The following is an 18,229-nucleotide window of genomic DNA, read 5'->3' on the forward strand; positions in this document are numbered from 1 at the left end:
TATATATATATATATATATATATATATATATATATATATATATATATATATACATATATATACATATATATGTATATATATTTTTTTTTTAATATATATATATTTTTTAATATATATATAATTTTTTGAAATACTGACATTCGAACTAGCCTTCTCAATGGAAAGTTTTCTTTATTTGTATCCATTTCATCTATAATTAGTGTTCAAGTATCCGTGAAATATGCTGCAATTTTCCATTGTATTATAAATACTTGATGATATTTATAAAATACAGAAAATATCTTTATTGATTCTACTAGAAGGGAGAAGATTTCATTTTACTTGAATTTTCATTTATTGCATTACTCCCAGAGTAGATCACTCGCCGATGCAGCGTACGACTCTTTATGGTACAACATGTCGTCTAGTCAGGGTAAAAATATATTATTCGTAATTATGAGATCTCAGAAACAACTGACTATCACGGCAGGAGGGATCACAAATTTATCGTTAGAAGCTTTCACGAATGTAAGCTTGCGGTTTTTCCCTAATTTATATCTACTTGACTCGTTGTACTTTCACTAATTAATTCTAGCTTTCGTTACAATATTTATCGTTTGCATATATGTTAATTTTCGCGAGCAATAATGCATTTTATCCTGTTTTAGATCATGAAAGCTTCAGCGTCATATGTGTCTGTCTTGAATGCGATGTATTGATACCACTTAAAAACTACTGTAGTACAATGACGTTAACACTAAATGGCGTAATTAGTGTGACATGGAAATTTAAAAACTGTTATCAATGAAATTAACTGCAGACTAAACCTTAATATCGATTCAATGTGCAGTCAGGGATTTGTACAAGTTACAGAATCTATTCTTATATTTAATACGATATGTATCATAAATATTATTTTGATGCTTTGTTATTATATGTTGTTATATCGTATATTAAAATAATTTTACCTATCGAAGATATTATGCAATCCTGCATCATATATATTTCCCGTTGAACTGTCGCTGAAAAATTTTAGTGGCTCCGCAAAGTCCACGTAACATCTTTTCACAGCCTGTGATTGCAACTAAACTTCTATTTATACAAGGTATTTAATAAGACACGCAAGACTACGTGTATAGATAGATTAGGTCAAGTTGAACAAAATATTACAACCACGTAAAATTTTGAGTTATTAATTAAAGAAGATTGACAAATGATCACGCGCAATACGACAAATAAACTATAATAACGACACCTGCATTTGTATGCTAGTATTAAGTTAACCTGAACAAAAAAGTCCTTTACCATTTTGCAAATAATTGCGTAGATGTTCAGTTATTAATTAAAGAAGATTGATGTACTATTACACACAACTATACTTCTTTAATTTTCTTTAATTTAATTTATAACTAAACATCTATTTGATTATTTGCAAAATGATAGAGAGCTTTTTTGTTCAGTTTGACCTAATATACAAGAATACAGCGGCAGGAATCACCATCACCGTCTACCGTATGACGCGTGATGATTCACGCATCTTCAATCAATAACTCAAATATAAGTTAAAAATTTTTGTGGTTCTTTGAAAAATAATAAAGGAATTTATTTTTTTGTTTGATCTAATCTATCTACACATATGGTCTTGCGTGTTTTGCATCAGATACCTTGTATATACTTGGCTTAGATTGTTTTTGCTTTTGATAATCCTCCCAGGTGTGAGGTTGGTATAATTTGAAATCCTGAAACAATGAAGAAAATTAATTGTTCTTATATTACAGGTCCTTAGTATAAAGGAGGTACGATGTTTCTCCCCTTATTTATCTTTTTCAATCCCATAACTGCGATTGTTCAAAAGAGTTTGTGTCTGTTAGCCTTCATGATATGTAGAGAATACGAAGGTCGTTCTATCTGCCACTTTTTGACAAGTAATAAGCAAATTTGTTTTTACCGTCGATGGATCTGATTTATCGAACCGGACAGAGCGACTATTAACGTGCGTGACATAAACTGCATTCTGAATCACGATTGAATACATTGTTCTAATACAATTACGGGACAGACAGATAATAAGCGTTGCCTCGGATTACTGTTCGACTACACATACATAATTGCGATTGGTCGATTGAGAGATCCTTGAGCAGAGACGTATGATGTTGAGCTTTCTCTAGGATCGCGAAATAATTTCGTGATATTATACTGGCATAACAACTGCTGAATGTGCCGGTATTGACCTTTCGTTGTTCTTATCATAGACCAATTTCCGTTTTCGCCCAAATCTATTGTTCTGAGAGCAATACATAATTTCTATCATAACAATTTAATTTTAACAATTAATTATCTTGTTTCAGAGAAAAATAATACTTCCAATGGATGTAAGGAGTCCCAGTTTCTCAATATACTTTATCTCAATACTTTATCTTTATCTCATTACGATGTCAACAAATTAAGATATCACCTACATTTAGTAGACAAAGTAGCTCATAGATTTAAGGTGACATTCGAGATTAAAATTTTCTAGATTCTAATTATATTTAATATGCAAAAGTTATATATAATATGAGCTGGATTATATGTCTTTCTTTGCTTTGTTACCTTAATATATTTACTAAAATGTTCTTACTCATAAGTAAACCTATCCAAAAGTTACACTTTTGTGTAGGTTTATTTGTTAGAAAAGGCACCTAATTTTTCAGACAACTTATTTTAAAAATTTGCAGTGAAATTTACAAACAATTCTGCGCACGTCTACTCAATTCCACTGATGCTATACCATTTACTTAATCGACTAGAAAATTTCGACTAGTCGTGTCCATTTTTAGCTCATCGTTTTCCTTGAATGTTGATTCATTCAACAAGCGTAAATGTGTTCAAAATGGAATTGACATTTTGAGAACTTGACGTTCTGTACTTATGTGTTTTTATCAGAAACGCAATGTTCATTACTTAATCAAATCAATCTTTTAATTCAATTGTTTTATGTGTTTTTCGTTCTATAATAAAACAGTCTGCTCATGGTGACACCAGTATCGGGTTATTGGTGAAAGCTGCTTTTTCTTGCAGCGTCATACTCACGGAAATCTTTATATTTTGCTTCGCCGGGGAATATCTTAGTTTTAAGGTGAATATCAGCGATTATAAATGATGGTTATCCATTTTTAAAATGTGATAATTAATTATTGGAACTGGTAATTGAAGTACTTCATATATTTTTTTAAGACGACAGATTGTAATCTTAGGAAAATCTTGGACTTTAGAACAACGAAATTTAGTGAATATAGAATGTCGAAGGTGATTATCATCGTTAACATATTTCGATATTGTTTTCAGGGTACCTCAATCGCCGATGCTGCCTACGATTCGTTATAGTACGATATACCGCCTAATCAAGGCAGCATGATGTCATTAATGATAATGAAATTTCAAAGGGAAATTACGCTCACGGCAGGTGGACTCGCGAATTTATCCTTGGAGACTTTCACGACCGTAAGCTTGTCACCAACAGAATTCTTTTTGTAATAGACTGCATGTGTAATATTTTATATTGTTTGTATCAGTAGATACGTGTATTTGTCTGTGTGTTCTAAATTGCTTCGCTTTATTTTAGATCATGAAAACGTCAGCGTCATATGTGTCTGTCATGTTTGCAATATATTGACGCTAGTTAAACTGCCAGTACACAGCTCTTCTATTACTATAGTAACATAACTAAGATATATAGCGATAATTTAGAAAGGAATTGTATATCAAATAATTAATTGCATATTTCTAATTAATTTTACGTGATTTTCGGGATTTACGATTTTAAGGCATCTTTATCTTAACTATAAGAAACTTTTTTTCAAGGAACAGCTTCGAAAGTCTGAAAATTATCTTCGTTTTTTGCTTTGAAAATATTCAAAATGTCAATAATTATTGACTTTGTATATCCAAAGGTTCTTATTCTCAAAAAAGAAATATTTTTGTTGTGTCAACCAAATAATCTATTTGGACTATTCCAAAGAAACATTTATTTGATTCAATAAATCATTCTCTCTGTGCACCAATAGCATATTGATGTCACTACGAGTAGACTATTTTATTGAATGAAAAACACAGAAAACGATTGAATTATCATTAATAATGCTCATCACGTATTAATGCGGTGACGTTAGTATTAACTATTACGATTAATTGGTAGTTACTGTAAAGTAAACGATAATTAAAAGACATTACAAATAACGAGCATTAACAATTACAATAATAAAAATCTGATGAATTTTATTGAAAAATTTAATTACTCTATCATGTCGTTTAACAAACATTTTTATCGTCTATGGAAAATTCATAAATGGTAGCATTCGCAATAATCTTTCGCAATCAGAGTTCCTGGTTCGTTCATATTTTACCAGAATTTGCTCAGTCCAACCAACCTTTTTTTTCGTGCATGGCTGCACTTTTTGCCTGCATTTATAACTAAGTTTCTACGACGAGTCTAATCGATTAGAATTTTTTTACTTTTGGGACTGCTGCCACATGCGCATCCCATGGAAAACGCCGTTCTCCACAGCATTTATGAAAATTATTCGCCGTTATTCGCTGTTACCGCTAGGTAAGAGAAAATACAATGCTTTTCTCCCGTTCATTTCTTTCAAGACTCATAATCGCATATGAAAATAATGCGGCTCAGTTAGAATAACTAATACACATAATTACGACCGATCGCCGTGCGTCAGGTGATCTTTCGAGCGAATAGAAAAATTGAAAAAAATGTCCTCTCCGTCATCTCTCGAGGGACTCGGGTTGTCGGAGTGTTGGGTTTGCGTAAAAAAAGAGAGAGAGAGAATAATTGAGCTGGCAATTATCTGCGTCGAGACGTTCGTTCGAGTGTGTAATTGCTCGTCTAGTTCTTTCGATAGGGATACACATTATCAGACCGTCGGTGGAATTACAGGACAATCGTACGTATTTAATGAGTTGTATCTCAACTTATTGTTATACCATGTAATAGCGATTGATCCGGTAGTCACTCGTAGTGGGAATGAGTGCCGTACGGGAATGAATTTCGGGAATCGGTCAGTGCTCTCTCGATTTTATCACGTCGGACAGATGCACCGACTTTGAGCTTCATTCCGCCCCGTATCCTCAAACCTGTTTATGAATTCAAGTCACCGGCACTATGAATCCGTTGCTGAAGATTGGCCTCCGATTACTCGGTATATGGCCGAATGTGCGGTATGTTTCGGTTTATCGGCCAATTTACATGCTGAGCATACTGATTCTTCAATACTGTCAATATCTGTATATATACTCGCACTTTAAACTGAGCAGATATCTCATCGCGGTGTAATCGGTGTAGAACATTGTCTGATCTCGTCTCCGGAAGGCAAGATTAATTCGCAGCGTTTGTTTCAAGTATATTTTGCGCAATTAGATATTTATTAAGGGAGGAGTGAATCATTTTTTATTTCGTTTTGTGTGTGTGTGTGTGTGTGTATGAATCTTGATTCAATTTATACATAGAGAAAATATTATAGTAAAATATTATAGTAAAATATATTATAGAAAATATTATAGTAAAAATTATAATACAATTTTAGTGATTTGGGAAATAATTTAGAATTTAGTATAAAGTTATCAAGTACCGATTAAATTTTTCTGTTCATGTAACGTGACTTTCAAGATCGACAATTTTTCTCAGACAATCTCAAATTATATTTAATACAATTTGAACATACATATTTCTTCCCTTTTGCTGCGTTATATCAACATCCTTATTAAAACAAGCTCATTCAAAAAAGTTTAATATAGTTTCAAAAGATAGTCCAACATATTCATTATTATACAATATATCCCCCGCGAATTCTACGCATGTACCGTTCCCAAGGTATCTTGGTTTGTCTGTAACTAAACTTCTATGATGAGTCAGTAATCGATCAAAATTTTTTTTACTTTTGAGACTTCTGCCACATGTGCATTCGTCCGTTTGCATTTATGAAAATTACCTGCCATTATTCGCTATTTGCCCCTAGTTCAGCGGATGCACAATGTTCTCTCTTCATTTTTTTTTTCAGGGCTGATAGCCACACGTGTGTTTCAGTTCCGTTCGGTCGGCATAACTAACGCGGAGTCACGGTCATTCAACCAAGTCGCCGTATGTTAAATGGCCCTCGGTACACGTGGAAAAAACAAAGATCACTCGCTTTTTATTGAGATTTATTGCGTTGTCGTAGAGAAAATCTCGCAAAAAGTAAAGTAAAGGGAAAATGTAACTGATCACCGCGTACAAAGATATACGAGTAATTTTTTTTTAGTGCGCGATCAGAAGGCATTATTAAGAGCGTCGGCGCAATTACAGGTCGTCTGCGGGGGTAATGAGTTGTATCTCGGCTTGCTATTAGACTATGTAACGCATGATAGCGATTGAACGGTGGTAACCGGAGTGGGGATGCAGCACGTGGGCTTAGTGGATCGGTCGATACTCTCTCTCAGTTCATTGTACATACACGAGAGTGCCGTGCACTCTCCGACTTTCGTTTCCTCGCGTCTTCATTGACAGATGATGTTCACGAGCACGATCAGTCCGTCGCTGAAAAGCGGACTTCGGTTCCTCAAGGTCTGGCCGGACGTTCCGTATGCCGCTGTTTTCCGACTAATTTACATGTTGTTCATTCTGATCGTTCAATACTTTCAATATTTGTATGTGTTCGCGCACTTCAAGCTAAGCGAACTGCAGAATCTCGTGGACAGCTTGGCACCGACTTTAGACACCAGTTTGACGATTATGAAGCTGGTGATGTTTTGGAAGAATCATCGGTAAGACACCGTGTTATGTGACGCGTTTTTGAGTTCCTCTGATATGTTTCCACGGTGCGACGTCAACGTGGATTTTGGTACCGTTCGTTTGCTGATGCTTGTTAATGTGGAACATGACTGAATAATTATACCGTTTAGATTTTAGTCGACGGTGTATAATCTCGTATAGAAGCATGATAACCTGCTACCCACTAACAAGTATCTTTATCAGATTAACGCAACATTAATTGTAGCGTGGTTTCCGATATACTGACCTCAATGGACACCGATTGGCGCGAGTGTGTGAAGGTTGATCAGCATTTAGACACGATGACGGAGAAAGCTAGCGTCTCGCATTTTTGCTCGAACGCTTTGTTGAGTTTCAATACGTTCGTCGCGGTGTTCTACTACGTGAGCGATTATACGTTCGCTGTCATGCATTTCGCAAAGGACGACAATGACACATCACGTCCGTTTCCCATGAAGATACTGTTTCCTTTTGAGGCTCAGCAATCGCCCATCTACGAGTTCCTAGTCGTCGTCTTGTTTCTGCACGCGATGTTAAACGTGTACACGCTTACCATTTTAAACGCGTTGATCATTACTCTGGTACGTCTCTAGTCAGACCATTTAGCATGCCGATTGCAAGTCAAGATTATTGATGTGGGAAAACAAACGCACGCCAATTTAACATAGTTTGCAAAGCTTGCTTTTATACAAAATCTCATGCATCAAATTTACAGGTCACCGATCGGATAATTTTTATAATTGAATAATCGACTATTATACACACACATGGAATATATTACGTTTTGTTTTTTTTTTCAATTTCCTTCTAATCGAGATACACTTCTCAAAATGCATTTTCTTCTTTGAACATAATACTTAAAATCTTTGCAGATACTTAAGTATATTTTAGGTACTTCACGCAAGCGGACAAATTGATATTATATGCCAAGAGTTCCAAACTACCTCTGAAAAAGTGTCCTATCATGAGAAGATAGGAATGCTTATCGAGAAGCATAATCAAATCATCACATTTTCCGAGAATCTTGATGAACTCTTTTCTTTTATGGCTTTGATGCAGATTTTTTGGGATACCTTAGTTATCTGCTCTCTAGGACTCCTCCTTATAATGGTGAGTGTTGCAATGCCCATTTCTAATGCACGGTGATCGATCTTGTAATTCATTCAGTTTTGCTGATCGTTTAATTAAACAGTCTGTTCATAACGAAGTTAATTTTGCCCTGGTGAGGACGATATTTGCTTATGGCGCAATAATGATGGAAATTTTTATCTTTTGTTTCGCCGGAGAATATCTTAGTCTTAAGGTTAGTAAATATTTAGAAATCATTTGTGATTAATTTCTTCATCAAACTTAATTATGATAATTAATTATACTATTTCGATTCTTTGGGACAATATGCGATTGAAAATGGTTACAAAATATATATATATATATATATATATATATTTTTTTTTTTAAATATATATATAATTTTTTAAAATACTGACATTCGAACTAGCCTTCTCAGTAGAAAGTTTTCTTTATTTGTATCCATTTCATCTATAATTAGCGTTCAAGTATCCATGAAATATGCTGCAATTTTCCATTGCATTATAAATACTTGATGATATTTATAAAATACAGAAATTATCTTTATTTTTTCTACTAGAGGGAAGAAGATTTAATTTTGAATTTTCATTTGTTGCATTACTCCCAGAGTAGATCACTCGTCGATGCAGCGTACGACTCTTTATGGTACAACATGTCGTCTAGTCAGGGTAAAAATATATTATTCGTAATTATGAGATCTCAGAAACAACTGACTATCACGGCAGGAGGGATCACAAATTTATCGTTAGAAACTTTCGCGAATGTAAGCTTGCGGTTTTTCCCTAATTTATATCCATTTGACACGTTGTACTTTCACTAATTAATTCTAGCTTTCGTTACAATATTTATTGTTTGCATATATGTTAATTTTCGCGAGCAATAATGCATTTTATCCTGTTTTAGATCATGAAAGCTTCAGCGTCATATGTGTCTGTCTTGAATGCGATGTATTGATACCACTTAAAAACTACTGTAGTACAATGACGTTAACACTAAATGGCGTAATTAGTGTGACATGGAAGTTTAAAAACTGCTATCAATGAAATTAACTGCAGATTAAACCTTAATATCGATTCAATGTGCAGTCAGGGATTTGTACAAGTTACAGAATCTATTCTTATATTTAATACGATACGTACCATAAATATTATTTTGATGCTTTGTTATTATATGTTGTTATATCGTATATTAAAATAATTTTACCTATAGAAGATATTACGCAATCCTGCATCATATATATTTCCCGTTGAATTGTCGCTGAAAAATTTTAGTGGCTCCGCAAAGTCCACGTAACATCTTTTCACAACCTGTGATTGCAACTAAACTTCTACTTATACAAGGTATTTAATAAGACACGCAAGACTACGTGTATAGATAGATTAGGTCAAGTTGAACAAAATATCACAACCACGTAAAATTTTGAGTTATTAATTAAAGAAGATTGACAAATGATCACGGGCAATACGACAAATAAACTATAATAACGATACCTGCATTTGTATGCTAGTATTAAGTCAACCTGAACAAAAAGTCCTTTACCATTTTGCAAATGATTGCGTAGATGTTCAGTTATTAATTAAAGAAGATTGATGTACTATTACACACAACTATACTTCTTTAATTTTCTTTAATTTAATTTATAATTAAACATCTATATGATTATTTGCAAAACGTCATCTACCGTATGACGCGTGATGATTCACGAATCTTCAATCAATAACTCAAATTTAAGTTAAAAATTTTTGTGGTTCTTTGAAAAATAATAAAGGAATTTATTTTTTTATTGGAACTAATCTTTCTACACATATGGTCTTGCGTGTTTTGCATCAGATACCTTGTATATACTTGGCTTAGATTGTTTTTGCTTCTGATAATTTTCCCAGGTGTGAGGTTGGTATAATTTGAAATCCTGAAACAATGAAGAAAATTAATTGTTATTACATTACAGATCCTTAGTATAAAGGAGGTACGATGTTTTTCCCCTTATTTATCTTTTTCAATCCCATAACTGCGATTGTTCAAAAGAGTTTGTGTCTGTTAGCCTTCATGATATGTAGAGAATACAAAGGTCGTTCTATCTGCCACTTTTTGACAAGTAGTAAGCAAGTTTGTTTTTACCGTCGATGGATCTGATTTATCGAAGCGGACAGAGCGACTATTAACGTGCATCGCGTGATATAAACTGCATTCTGAATCACGATTGAATATATTGTTTTAATACAATTACGGGACAGACAGATAATAAGCTCTGCCTCGGATTACTGCTCGACTACGCAATATATAATTGCGATTGATCGATTGAGGAGTCCTTGAGCGGAGACGCATGATGTTCGAGAATTGCGAGATAGTTTCGTGATATTATATGGGCATAACAAACGCAAAATGTACCTGTACTAACATCTGAGATTTTGCTGTTTTCATTATAGACCAATTCCCATTTTCGCCTATTCTATTGCCCTGAGAGCAATACATATTTTCCATCATGGCAATTTAATTTTAACAATTAATTATCTTATTTATTCACAGAAAAACAATACTACTTCCATTGGATGCACGGATGTTCCAATTTCTCAATAAACTTTATTTCAAATCGTTACGATGTTTAAAAATGAAGATATCATCTGCATTTAGTAGGAAAAGTAGCTTCCAGATATAAGGTGGCATTCAAGATTAACATTTTCTAGACATACAAATTATATTTAATATGAGCTCAAATACGTGTGTTTTTGTTTGCTTTGTTATACTAATGTATAAACTAAATGTTCTTACCTAGGAAAGGTACGTAACTTCAGGCAACTTATCCTACAAATTTAATATGAAATTTATAGAGAATTCTGTGCACGTACATTCCATTTCATTTATGCTATACCATTTACCGGATCGATAATTACGAGGAAATTTCGACCAGCCGTAACTGTTTTTGGCCCATCATTTCTCATAATTGTTAATTCATCCGGCATGTGGGCATGTGTTCAACAAAGAAATGACATTTTGACAACTTGACGTTTCGTACATATGCGCTTTTATTAGCAAATTATTCATTCATATACAATAGTAAATACTTTGAAAGATAATCTCGTGGAAAAATTGAAAGACGAGATTCCTTGTGTGTGTGTATTTTATTCTAATTTTTTATATTAACTTGTTTTATTACTAATATTATATATTAAATTAACTTTCTTAATATTCTCACTTTTCTTCTGATTGCGCGTTACACGATATATGGTTAGACAACACTTTCTAGTGATTATTGATCTGCTAAATGGTATAGCATTAGTGGAATTGAATGTACAGAGTTTCCAAGGTACCATTGTTTGTCTGTATTTCTAACGAAGTTTTTACCACGAAACTAATCGATTAAAATTTTTTACTTTTAAGACTTCTGCCACATATGCATCACGGGAAATACAATACGTAATAATTCTAAAAATTATACACCATTATTCGCCATTTGTTCTGTGTTCAAGCGCAGACACAACGTACTTTCCTCGACTATTACTTTCTGAATCATAATCACGCATGTAATTCAGTCCCCTTCAGTTAGAATAACTAATGCAGTCGTACTTTAAATGGTCTTCAGTACACGCAAAAAATACGAGAATCACTTATATCTTATACATGGTACACATCTTTATCGTATGTATGTACCTTTGTCGTAGGGTAATCTTCTTGAAAAAGAGAAAAGACTGATATTCGTTTGAGGAGACGTATCTTTAATTTTTTTTTGATGCGCGTTTAGAAGATAATATTCAACGCATCGGCGAGATTATAGGATGTCTGTATGGAAAACGATTGAAACTGTTAAATTACGCTATATAATGATGATTGATCGTTGGTCAGCGGAGTGGGGACAAAGAATACGGGGATGTACTTGGAGGATCGGACGATGCTCTTTCAGTTTACCATACACGCGAGTGCTGTGCATATTTCGACTTTTATTTCCTTGTGTATTTCCTTGTGGGTGGTTGAAAGATGTTACTCACGAGCACGATCAGTTCACCGTTAAAGATCGGTCTTCAAATCCTCGGCGTTTGGCCGGACATGCCATACACTTCTTTTCATCGACTAATTTATATGTTATCTATATTGATTGTACATTATTTTCAACAATTGTATCTATTTGCGAACTGCAAATTCAGCGAACTGGAGAATCTCGTAGGGCCATTAGCACTGGCTATATATTACATGAAGGCGATCCTTGAACTGACGACACTTTGGGTGAATCGTCGGTAAGATACTGTGTTAGACAACGTGACATTGAGTTTCTTCGATTTGTTTTCGCCTGCGAGGAAGAAGACTGACGCTGAGTACCTCAATGTGTACAATCCATTAAAGCAAAAAGTACCTTAATAATTACAACGTTTAAATAATAGTTGACGCGGCGGTGTATAATTTCGCGTAGAGACACCATCGGTGATTTAACCAACCGACGAAGTATCTCTATCCAATTAAAGTGACATATTACAGAAGGATTCGCGAACTACTGGATTCTATGGACATTGATTGGCGCGAGTGCGTTAACATCGATCAGCATTTGCACTTAATGAGGACGAAAGCTAGCAACTCACAATTTTGCCTAATCGCTTTCTTGAGTTTCGTCTTGCCGTCCGCAGTAATCTACTTCGGGGGTGATAATGCGATAGCTATCATACATCTAGTGAACGGTGACAATTATACTTCACGACCGTTTCCTATGAAGGTGCTATTTCCTTTTGAGGCTGAGCAATCACCGTTCTACGAGTTGCTGGTCGCTTTATTATTTCTGCATGGAATATTAACGGTGTATACGGTTGCTATTATAAACGGGCTAATCTTTTCTCTGGTATGTCTTTTGAGATTCTATTACATGTCAATTCGTAACTTTAGAATATTGACGTAGAAAAACTAATACAGCCTGTCCTGCAATTTAATGTAATTTAAATTGCCAAAAATATATGTAAATACATGATAATTGCGTGCAGTAAAAAGTCTTTACACAAAATCCGACAAGGCATGATTTTTTATTAGAAAGTTTAAAAATTTACAGACTTCCTGTCTGAAAATTTTTGTAATTGAATAATTGATTATCGCACACACACACATATATGAAAAAATATTACGTACAAATTGTTTCAATAAATTGAAATATGCTGCAAAACGCATTTTCTTCTTTAAACATAATACTTGAAATCTTTGCAGATACTTAAGTATATTTTAGGTACTTCATGTAAGCGGACAAATTGATATAATATATCAAGAATTGAAAACTATATCTATGAAAGTGAGCTATATCGGATCTGATGACTTTACAATAGGAATGCTGATCGAAAAGCACAATAAAGTCATCGAATTTGCCGAAAATGTCGATAAGCTATATTCCTTCATAACCTTTTTGCAAATTTTTCCTAATACTTCACTTATTTGCATACTGGCAGTCATCGCTATCGTTGTAAGTATTACAGAGGCCTTTCGAATAAACAGTAATCAAAATCGCAATATATTTCCTAATTGTTTAATATAACAGTCTGTTAATAGTGCAAATGACGTCAGTCTAGCGAAAAGTGGATTAGCTTACGCCGGTATAACGGCGGAGATATTTATATTTTGTTTTATTGGAGAATATCTTGATATTAAGGTTAGTGATTATTTATAAATTACTAATTATAAAATCAACTATTGTGTCACATAACTTAATTTCATATATAATTATAAACTACAATCTTCGGATTGTTTGAGACAATTTCCGGCTTAAAACGGATGTTATATAATCTATTCATATATTTTAAAATATATTCTGACTTTACATTTAATCTGATATTCTAAATGAATTATTTCTTATATTTTATATTTCGTGTCCAACAAGCATTATAATATACCTGTGATATATGGTTACTTTCTATTGTATTACAAATATTAAAGTATTTTCTCTAGTAAAAAAATTGGATTAATCTTTTACCAGAGAAAGATATCATTTACATTAACTTTTGTTTGTTGCTTCGCCCCCAGAGTAGGTCACTCGCTGATGCGGGGTATAACTCTTTATGGTACAATATGTCACCTAGCTACAGTAAAAATGTATTGTTCATAATAATGAGATCTCAGAAACAATTGACCATTACGGCCGGTGGATTAATGAATTTATCACTAGAAGTCTTTACCAGTGTAAGTTTATAGATTTCCTAATGTATATTTCTTAATCTACACTTTATACTTTTCTTTATTAATGACAGCACATGTTACAAAATATCATTATATATATATATATATATATATATATATATATATATATATATATATATACACACACATGTAAAAGCTCCTGCGAATAATAATGTGCTTCGTCTCATTTTAGATGATGAAAGCTTCGGTATCGTTTATATCTGTTTTGCATGCAATGTATTGATCTTATTTAAAATTATAATATGATAAAATTAAATTATGTGGTAATAAGTTGAAAACATTATCAAATAAAATTATAATGTAATTATGAATTAAATCACTACAGTATCTATTCAGGTGCAATCCGGGATTTTGCAATTTACAGAATCCTGACTTATTTAATACAATATAATATGTAGTTTTCTTTGATATTCTGTTGTTATATATCGTATATTAAAATATTTTCATCTATAAAAAGTAATGTGAGTAGCCCTACACCATGTCCAAAGGATTACCGTTAAACCTTAATCGGAAAATTTACTTATGTAAAGTTTTTGTGGTATCTTTGTTTGTTTACTGTACCTAAGGCTTCACGAGGAGTCCGATCGATTAATATTTTTTTACTTTTGAAATTTCTGTCATATATACATTCCGGAAAATGCAAGATTACTCCGTAGCATTTATCAAAATGATTCGTTATTTTTTCAGATTATTTGAATCCAAAGAAAGACACAATGTAGTCCTTTTGATTATTTCTTTTAAGATTGTGTGCCACGCGTGTACTTCAGCTCCATTTTGTTAGAATAATTAATGCAGTTTTCATACATTAAATGGTCTTCAATATATCTAGAAAACGGTAGAATTTCATTCTATTGATGACGGAGCCTTACCGTGAAATGAAATTCTCAAAAAAAGAAGAATGTAAGACAGAGAGAAGGGGAAAGACATTCGATACGCAATTAGAAAATCACTAATTAGATGATATTTATAATTAAATAATCAATTATCACACATGCACACACACACACATAGAAAAATATATTACGTTCTGCTTCTTTCTTCCTCCGTTTTATTTTATTCGAGATGTATTTTTTTAAACGCATTTTCACCGTTGAATATAATACTCGAAATCTTTGCGGATATTTAAGTATATTTTAGATACTTCGTTACGCCACCGAACAATGTGATATCATATGCCAAAGATTCAAAACTATCTCTGAAGAAATGCCTTATTACGTATATCTTCTTATCGGTTTTCTTATCGACCTAGTGAGAAACGTTTTTGCTTATGACGCAATAATGATGGAAAGTTTTGTCTTTTGTTTTGTCGGAAAATATCTTGTTCTTAAGGTCAGTAAATATTCAGAAATCATTTAATGATTGATTTTTCAATTAAAACGTAACATGATAATTAATTATAGTATTCTTCGAGACAATATCAAATTGAAAATGTTTACAATATACATATTTTTAGAAAAATATATATGTATTGTTACGAGTATAAAGGAGGTACGATGTTTTCTTCTTTATTTATTTTTTTTAAAGATCCCATAAGTGCCATCGTTCAAGCGAGTTTATGTTTGTTAATTTTTATGATATGTAAAGAACATAAAGGTCGTTTTTTTCTATTTTGGCAAAAAAATAAGCAAGTATATTTTCACCGTCGATAGATCTGATTTATCGAAGCGACAGAACGACTATTATCATGCATCACCTGATATAAGCTTTATTCTGAGTTACGATTGAATATATTGTTCTAATATAATTACGGGACAGACAGATAATAAGCGTTGCCTCGGATTACTGTTCGACTACGCAGTACATAATTGCGATTGATCGATTGAGGGATCCTTGAGCAGAGACGTATGATGTTGAGCTTTCTCTAGGATCGCGAAATAATTTCGTGATATTATACTGACATAACAACTGCTGAATGTGCCGGTATTGACCTTTGAGATTTCGCTGTTCTTATCATAGACCAATTTCCGTTTTCGCCCAAATCTATTGCTCTGAGAGCAATACATAATTTCTATCATGACAATTTAATTTTAACAATTAATTATCTTGTTTCAGAGAAAAATAATACTTCCAATGAACATAAGGAGTCCCAGTTTCTCAATATACTTTATCTCAAATCATTACGATGTCTACAAACTAAGATATCACCTGCATTTAGTAGACAAAGTAGCTCATAGATTTAAGGTGACATACGAGATTAATATTTTCTAGACTCTAATTATATTTAATATGCAAAAGTTATATATAATATGAGCTGGATTACATGTCTTTCTTTGCTTTGTTACCTTAATATATTAATATTAATTATTAATATTTACTAAAATGTTCTTACTCATAAGTAAACCTATCCAAAAGTTACACTTTTGTGTAGGTTTATTTGTTAGGAGAGGCACCAATTTTTCAGACAACTTATTTTAAAAATTTGCAGTGAAATTTACAAACAATTCTGCGCACGTATACTCAATTCCACTGATGCTATACCATTTACTTAATCGACTAGAAAATTTCGACTAGTCGTGTCCATTTTTAGCTCATTGTTTTCCTTGAATGTTGATTCATTCAACAAGCGGGAATGTGTTCAAAACGGAATTGACATTTTGAGAGCTTGACGTTCTGTATTTATGTGTTTTTATCAGAAAATTGTCTGCTTACGTATAATAGCGATAATTTGAAAGATAATCGCGTGCAAAAATTAAAAGGTTAGATACATTCTGTATGTGTGTATAAATTTATTATAATTTTCTATATTAACTTCTCTTGTTACGAATTTTATATATTAACTTACCTTTCTTAACATTCTTAGTTTTCTTCTACTGATTGCGCATTACATGATCACGGTTGGTCGAATCTTTTTAGAGATTATTGATTTGCTGAATTGTATAGCACCAATGGAACTGAGCGTGCACAGGTCCGAAGGCGCCTTTGTTTGTCCGTACTGGTAAAAAAGTTTCTACCGAAAAAGTAATCGATTACAATTTTTTGCTTTTGAGACTTCTGCCACATGTGCACCTCGTATAATATAATTCTATGTAGCATTTATAAAAATGACTCGCTATTATGCGCTATTCCTCCCGATCAATGGTAGACACAACGTACTCTCCTTGATTATTTCTCTAAGAATCATAGTCACGCATATAAATTATTTCTGTTAGAATAACTAATGTAGTCGTTGTACTTTAAATGGTCTTCAGTACACGTAAAAGATGCGAGAATCACTTATAGTTTATACATGATATACCTTCGTCGTGGAACAATCTTCTTGGAAAAGAGAAAAGTGAAAAGAGAAAAGAGTGATATTCGTTTGAGGAGACGTATCATTAATTTTTTTTCGATGCGCGTTCAGAACGATTATACAACGCATCGGCAGAATTATAGGATGTCTATAAGTTGGAAAATAACTTCAACTACTGTAATATCCTATGTATAATGATGATTGATCGCTGGTCACCACAGTGGGGACAAAGAATATGGGGATGAACTTAGAGGATCGGACGATGCTCTTTCAGTTTACCATATACGCGAGTGCTGTGCATATTTCGACTTTTATTTCCTTGTGTATTTCCTCGTGGGTGGTTGAAAGATGTTACTCACGAGCACGATCAGTTCACCGTTAAAGATCGGTCTTCAAATCCTCGGCGTTTGGCCGGACATGCCATACATTTCTTTTTATCGGCTGATTTATATGTCATGTTTACTGTCTGTACATTATTTTCAACAATTGTACCTATTTGCCAACTGCAGTATCGGCGAACTGGAGAATCTCGTAGGGCCATTAGCAACGGCAATATATTACATCATGGCGATCCTTAAGGGGGGAAATCCAATTAGAACGAGGAAAAATAAGCTATTTTCAAGAATTTTTTTGTAGGAGAAAGAATTTTTCTATATTTTTCAAACTTAAACATTTATTTATATATGTTTTGGACTGTCCATACGTATTTTTTTTTCCAAAAATATTTAAAAATGGCGGACATATGAAGCATCCCATTTGGCAGGTACGCGTGCGAGTTGCTCAGCTGCTGGACAAATGGCGTCCGTGATATTGATCCTATAACAGGCAGCGAAAAAATTCTTATTATTTATACCCATAATTCGTAATTGAACCTAAAAAAATTGAAAAAAGTCAAAAATTTTGAATATGAAACGCTTATGAAAATAAATTTCCATTTTTTGACGTTTTCTCTGCACAATTTTTGCAATAAATAA

General features: G+C 33.1%; 4 protein-coding genes across 5 annotated transcripts in view; all 4 read left to right on the forward strand.

Moving 5' to 3' along the window:
- The window catches only part of LOC116843496 (odorant receptor 13a-like), a 5,238-nt gene extending 1,892 nt beyond the window's left edge, over positions 1-3,346 (forward strand). Inside the window, exons 5-7 of the mRNA XM_032813954.1 lie at positions 352-507; positions 648-3,097; positions 3,307-3,346. Of these exons, the coding sequence (XP_032669845.1) occupies positions 352-507; positions 648-698 (207 nt within the window). The 3' untranslated portion in view covers positions 699-3,097; positions 3,307-3,346. The remainder of the gene's footprint in view (positions 1-351; positions 508-647; positions 3,098-3,306) is intronic.
- A 3,120-nt stretch (positions 3,347-6,466) lies between these two features.
- Positions 6,467-9,741, forward strand: LOC116843481 (odorant receptor 22c-like). Of its 2 annotated transcripts, none has more exons than XR_004377891.1 (6): positions 6,467-6,771; positions 7,005-7,359; positions 7,670-7,888; positions 7,971-8,081; positions 8,480-8,630; positions 8,771-9,741. XR_004377891.1 is itself a non-coding variant. In XM_032813936.1 (6 exons), exons 1-6 carry the CDS (start codon positions 6,515-6,517, stop codon positions 8,819-8,821), a joined length of 1,149 nt encoding a protein of 382 aa, XP_032669827.1. In that variant the 5' UTR covers positions 6,467-6,514; the 3' UTR covers positions 8,822-9,741. The 2 variants fall into 2 exon arrangements, 1 of the variants encoding a protein (XP_032669827.1); XM_032813936.1 differs by having other exon boundaries at positions 8,475-8,630.
- Positions 9,742-11,026: 1,285 nt separating this feature from the next.
- On the forward strand, positions 11,027-14,287 carry LOC116843487 (odorant receptor 22c-like). Its single transcript, XM_032813943.1, has 6 exons — positions 11,027-12,096; positions 12,335-12,689; positions 13,065-13,295; positions 13,371-13,481; positions 13,853-14,008; positions 14,199-14,287. The coding sequence occupies exons 1-6, from the start codon at positions 11,840-11,842 to the stop codon at positions 14,247-14,249; spliced, it is 1,161 nt and encodes a 386-aa protein (XP_032669834.1). The 5' UTR covers positions 11,027-11,839; the 3' UTR covers positions 14,250-14,287.
- A 3,316-nt stretch (positions 14,288-17,603) lies between these two features.
- The window catches only part of LOC116843522 (odorant receptor 13a-like), a 4,294-nt gene continuing 3,668 nt past the window's right edge, over positions 17,604-18,229 (forward strand). The window contains exon 1 of the mRNA XM_032813985.1: positions 17,604-17,804. Within this exon, the coding sequence (XP_032669876.1) occupies positions 17,604-17,804 (201 nt within the window). The remainder of the gene's footprint in view (positions 17,805-18,229) is intronic.

The sequence above is a fragment of the Odontomachus brunneus genome, unplaced genomic scaffold (genome assembly GCF_010583005.1).
Source record: "Odontomachus brunneus isolate Ranch 3 - 2012 unplaced genomic scaffold, Obru_v1 Obru_scaffold_033, whole genome shotgun sequence".
In the NCBI taxonomy this organism is placed as follows: Eukaryota; Metazoa; Arthropoda; class Insecta; order Hymenoptera; family Formicidae; genus Odontomachus; species Odontomachus brunneus.

What these genes read in the sequence shown, in the direction of transcription:
- LOC116843481 (XM_032813936.1), top strand. Translation starts at nt 6,515, where the DNA reads ATGATGTTCACGAGCACGATCAGTCCGTCGCTGAAAAGCGGACTTCGG. An exon ending in TAGGACTCCTCCTTATAATG is followed by an intron (nt 7,889 to 7,970) that starts GTGAGTGTTGCA and finishes TTAATTAAACAG; the next exon opens with TCTGTTCATAACGAAGTTAA. An exon ending in GAGAATATCTTAGTCTTAAG is followed by an intron (nt 8,082 to 8,474) that starts GTTAGTAAATAT and finishes CATTACTCCCAG; the next exon opens with AGTAGATCACTCGTCGATGC.
- LOC116843487 (XM_032813943.1), top strand. Translation starts at nt 11,840, where the DNA reads ATGTTACTCACGAGCACGATCAGTTCACCGTTAAAGATCGGTCTTCAA. An exon ending in ACACTTTGGGTGAATCGTCG is followed by an intron (nt 12,097 to 12,334) that starts GTAAGATACTGT and finishes GACATATTACAG; the next exon opens with AAGGATTCGCGAACTACTGG. An exon ending in GAGAATATCTTGATATTAAG is followed by an intron (nt 13,482 to 13,852) that starts GTTAGTGATTAT and finishes CTTCGCCCCCAG; the next exon opens with AGTAGGTCACTCGCTGATGC.